This window comes from Anastrepha ludens, chromosome 6 (genome assembly GCF_028408465.1).
Source record: "Anastrepha ludens isolate Willacy chromosome 6, idAnaLude1.1, whole genome shotgun sequence".
Taxonomy (NCBI): domain Eukaryota; kingdom Metazoa; phylum Arthropoda; class Insecta; order Diptera; family Tephritidae; genus Anastrepha; species Anastrepha ludens.
In genome coordinates, this window is record NC_071502.1 from 38,839,567 (window position 1) to 38,844,243 (window position 4,677).

Below are 4,677 nucleotides of genomic sequence, written 5' to 3' on the forward strand. Positions count from 1 at the left end.
CAGAAATACACTCAAAGGTTTGCCATTGCATGCTGAGGGGCGACCGCTCATGGAAATAACTTTTCTATCATTTGGTATTTCATGCACCTCCGAGTGGTAGTCACGCACCATCCATTCGGTTACTGCGGCCGCGATTTCAGCTTTAATATTGTATATAACTTCAAACTTCAATACATTATTTGGAAAAATATTACGTTTAGTGACAAAACAGCCGGTGATCCAATATTCTACACTTATTGTATTTCGCTATCATAATTATTAAATTGCATTATTGTCTGTTTTTGCTGCTACGCAGTGCTGAAATAAAATATTTAAAAAATAAAATTTGCAGTATACTTTTGAAGCAGATTAAATATTTGCCAATGCAAATTTTATTTCTTATTTTCCTTGACATTGAATATTTAATAAGTCTACAATCTGGCAACTGATTTCAATAACCTTTAACACAAATTGTTTTTGCTTGCTTCTTCATCACTTTTGCCAATTCGTAGTTCATTGAAACCTGCTAACAAGCATTGTCACTTAGTTAATCGAAACAAATATTTTCTTAAATAATTATGCCGTTTTTAAAATGGCAACTTTCATTGCAAACTGGTTTCATTGATAACAAGTTCCATGAAGAGAATAAAATTATAAATACTTTAAATAGTTTTGCCTGCATTAATTGGATATGCATAATTTACGTGTATATGAACCAATTATACGATGAAAAGCATATACCATTAAGAAAAAACAATAATGTTTTAACTAAAGGGCTTAAAAATATATTATTCATTTTTGCACTTTTATCTGCACACAAATAAAAATTGGAAAAATTCATAAAAATAAACTTAGCATTACACATAAACAAATACGAGTAAATAACTACTATATTAAATCACACCATACAAATTTTAATAATTCGGATTGATTGGTTCATTTTCTGAGCATAAACCAGGGTAATATGGATTTTTGCCATACAAGCAACGGGACCCCGGTTGACCCACTGTGTACACTGGCGTGTCCAGAGCGTAAATCGATGCATAGTTGCAAACCATATTATAGATATAGACGAAGGGCACATCGGGGCGGGTGAAACGAATAATACCACAGCCCACATGAGTATTACGATCGACAGCGATTTCGGCAAAATGGCCATAGTCTTCGCTGAAGGTGAAAAAAGAATATAGAGATTTTATAAATATTTGCCAAAGAGTAAAATTTATTTTCAATTTGACAGAAAAAAGAAATGAAACAAAAATTAAGGACTATAAAACACAAACAGCTTAAAAAAAATATGAACTTAAACTCAAATACTTACAAGTACTTTGTGACTCTGAATTTCCTTATGTAGCTGCTATCGATCAGCGGATATTCATTGAACCACAGCCCCATCACTTCCTCGATTATTCCACTCACATTCACATTCGGATTGCGATCGCGCACAACACCACAAAGATTTTGGCCGGAATACTGAAAACGGTAGGTTGTATGGCAAGGATCATGATCCAGTATGCAGGTGCGTAGATTGAGTGATGCCAAATATTGAAGCTCATCGTCCCAAACCTAAAATATTTTAAATATTATTATTATATGAAAAATAAAGTAAAAAGGATAAGACTCAAATATTTTTTTGGATCTTTCGCATACAAATTGAGACTAAATTTTCGGGGTAGGAATGTTAAAATTCCTTGTTAGTTCTAAGTTTCTTCTCCATTTCCTCAGTTATTAAAACTTGAAATCCGTCCGTTAAGGCTGGTAACTCTAATTGGACGAAGGGAGATAAGCCCGTTCGTTTTGTGAGATGGACTAATGATATGCAAAATTTCATAAAATGAATGAGTAAGCCATCCTCACTAACTTATGAATATATTTAACAGGAGGCCCTTAGTTCCATTAGGGAGAAAAGGAATTGATGATGATGATTTAGCCATTATTTTAGCTAGGTGTATCCAAATATGTAAAAAGAGTATCGAGTGTTTTTTGAGAGCTTGAGAACTTAAAATGATAATACAAAATATAAATATTGTTGTAATGATTTTTTTATTCTAATCTGATCATTTCACGGCATTTATTTTTCAAATATGATATCTAGCATATTTCCGCCGCGGCTACGAGTTGCATGGTCCGTTCGATCAGTTAAATTTTTGACTGCTTCTTTCAATACATTTGGCTAAATGGCGTCATAGTTGGCTTGAACATTTCAAATAAATCGATTGTTAAGCGCGCTGCATGGCAGATAGGTTGATAGATAGAAGTGACGGTTTCGAAACCAACTCGCTTAGACCGTTGCCTATTCATTGAGATACCACAGCAGCAATTTATCTGTTACTCCCCAATGAACCATTTGGTTTTAAGTGCAAACCCATTGATCTGGCTGACACTTACTTATATATCTCTAAGCTCATAAGTATTATTCAAGAACGATGTGGCAAAGTGTCTAAACCTAGATGCATGGCACGCAGGACAGTGATAGAGAATATGCCTGACAGACTCTTCCTCCTCCTCATTCTTGAGTAGCTAGCGCCATTTATGGATTTAGTGACAACCCCACCAAGGAATTTAATCACCACTTGGCTATCAGAATAAATATAGACTTCTTTAAAGGTACTTAAATACCAGGGAGTTTCCTCATTAGACGCCTTCTTATATTAGATGCTAAAGCAAACCTTATCGTCAAGCTGTAAGCCGTCAGTAAGGAACCATAAGCAGTTTTTCGGACTAGGTATATTGTCAACCCAATCATGTCTAACTAGAATTTCAGTACTATTAAAATATGGTTCATTCAAACAGTTCTTAGCAGGATTAGTTGAATTCAGACCGAGTGCTATAGCCAAAAAGTTCAACACCTAAATCACGTCATTTATTAGTCGGGGCAGGCCGAGCAGTAGTGTTACCTGCATTCTGTTTACCAAGTCTAGGGAGGTAAGAAGAAAAGAGTATTCAAAGCATCAAAGGGTAGTGGTTCTAAGAGCGCCGCTGATGCATATAAGCGCCACCTCAACCCAGTATTATAAAATTAATCATTTTTTATTGAAAGGAGTCAATATAAAGATAAACTGACATTTACGAACACATTCTTTGATTGCTTGTAGTAAAGATTTATTCCTGATCGAATGGTACTTTTATAGCTTGCATATGGATGAGTAGCGCGTCAAACGTTCTGCAGCAGACATACACAATGCACACAGTGCGCAAAGTAGCTAAACAGGTGTGGCCAATTCTGGATTTTATAGTTTTCCCATTTTTCATAGTTACCTCTTCTAAATTAGCGAACCAAATGCTGGACGCGCACACGTTTGAAATGCAAATGAAAGTGAAACGGGTTTGCTGCTTGAGTCTTTTGTTTTAAAACACTGTTATGTTTAAATTTAAACCATTTAACCATTAAATTCTTGAATTTTTGCACTTTTTTCTCATTATAATCACACGATATTCTTTGACTATTTAATTCTAGATATACTGCTGATGACTTTATGCAAAGTAAATGTGAAAATACGTACCATAGTGGCCATACGAGCCGCCGGATAATAGCCAGGCAACAGACCAAGCGCCAAGAAATTTCGTCGTTTATTGTGTTCATGCACAAATTGATCCTTATAATCGGAAATGTCCAGCTCTGTGGCATCGGCGGCGCAGCGGCTGGCGAAGTTCTGAAGAGTGAGAAAAATTTTTTATTTTTTTTTGTTGTTTTTATAAAATAGTAAATTAAATTTGTAGCAAATTTTCAATTGTGGCACTTACGCCGTTATTGCGGCAGGCCAGATGCCGTACGCCCTTCTCGCACAAGGTCGGATTACACCAGGAGTACTGTGCGCCGCCATGTCCTACTAGCAGTAGCAGCAATAACAGTGACAGAGTTGCTGTGATCGTCGAATGCTGCTGCCACTGCCATTTGGGCATTTGCTGACGCTTGTGTATGCAAACTCGTAAATTATGTTTTGTTGACATTTCGCTAATTGCCAGTGTCAGCCGTGAAATAAGCGGGTTTACAATTTTTTTATTTTTTTATATTTTTTAATTTTTTTATATTTTTTTCTTCAATATAAGTGCTGCAATTTCACAGTAGGTACAAGTAGCTAACGACTTTTAAACGATCATAAAAAAGCCAGTAAAAATTTTAAAGTCACTCCATGAAATTTTAGATAAAGCCCATTTTATTGAAAAAATAAATGTCACTTAATTCACAACTCAAATCAAAAATTGAATTTGCTAATCACTTGCATTATGTGTTTGCCGATATTCATTTATATCTGGGCGCTTTTTTCAGCTATTAAAAATCTATTTATTCTGTTCATTTATATGTGAAATGCTTTTTCTACAATCATGAGCTTTGAAAAATTTGTTATGTCTGTATTTTTGTGTGTACGCGCCGCCAAGCGAAATGTGAAATGCGAAATGCGTCTTTATCGAGCGGCTAAATCAAAATGAATCTGAAAATGAAGACACTTTGTCTAAAGAGGAATCAAAAACTCAAGCCGCGCAGCTTTGCGTCACATAACAAAGCGTCTAGAATTAGCTGAAGAGATTTCATTTAATCAGTCGTTAAGAACACGTTTAAGTTTATAATAAATACATACACAAACAATTGTATATATGTATGTGTAGACGCTTGCATGTTTTGCATAAATATGAGGGGGAGCGCGCTCAAGCAGGTGACCAACCCATCAGCCAAGTTTTTTCCATAAAACCTATCCA

At 35.4% G+C, this 4,677-nt stretch overlaps 1 protein-coding gene across 1 annotated transcript; it reads right to left on the minus strand.

Annotated features, from left to right (window-relative positions):
• Window positions 1-356: 356 nt before the first annotated feature.
• Window positions 357-4,391, minus strand: LOC128866830 (antigen 5 like allergen Cul n 1-like). Its single transcript, XM_054107830.1, has 4 exons — window positions 3,724-4,391; window positions 3,483-3,632; window positions 1,301-1,545; window positions 357-1,146 (listed from the first exon to the last, which is right to left on the minus strand). Exons 1-4 carry the CDS (start codon window positions 3,928-3,930, stop codon window positions 894-896), a joined length of 855 nt encoding a protein of 284 aa, XP_053963805.1. The 5' UTR covers window positions 3,931-4,391; the 3' UTR covers window positions 357-893.
• Window positions 4,392-4,677: the final 286 nt, after the last annotated feature.

What these genes read in the sequence shown, in the direction of transcription:
- LOC128866830 (XM_054107830.1), bottom strand. Translation starts at nt 3,930, where the DNA reads ATGTCAACAAAACATAATTTACGAGTTTGCATACACAAGCGTCAGCAA. An exon ending in TGGCCTGCCGCAATAACGGC is followed by an intron (nt 3,633 to 3,723) that starts GTAAGTGCCACA and finishes CTCACTCTTCAG; the next exon opens with AACTTCGCCAGCCGCTGCGC. An exon ending in TTCAGAGTCACAAAGTACTT is followed by an intron (nt 1,147 to 1,300) that starts GTAAGTATTTGA and finishes TTTCACCTTCAG; the next exon opens with CGAAGACTATGGCCATTTTG.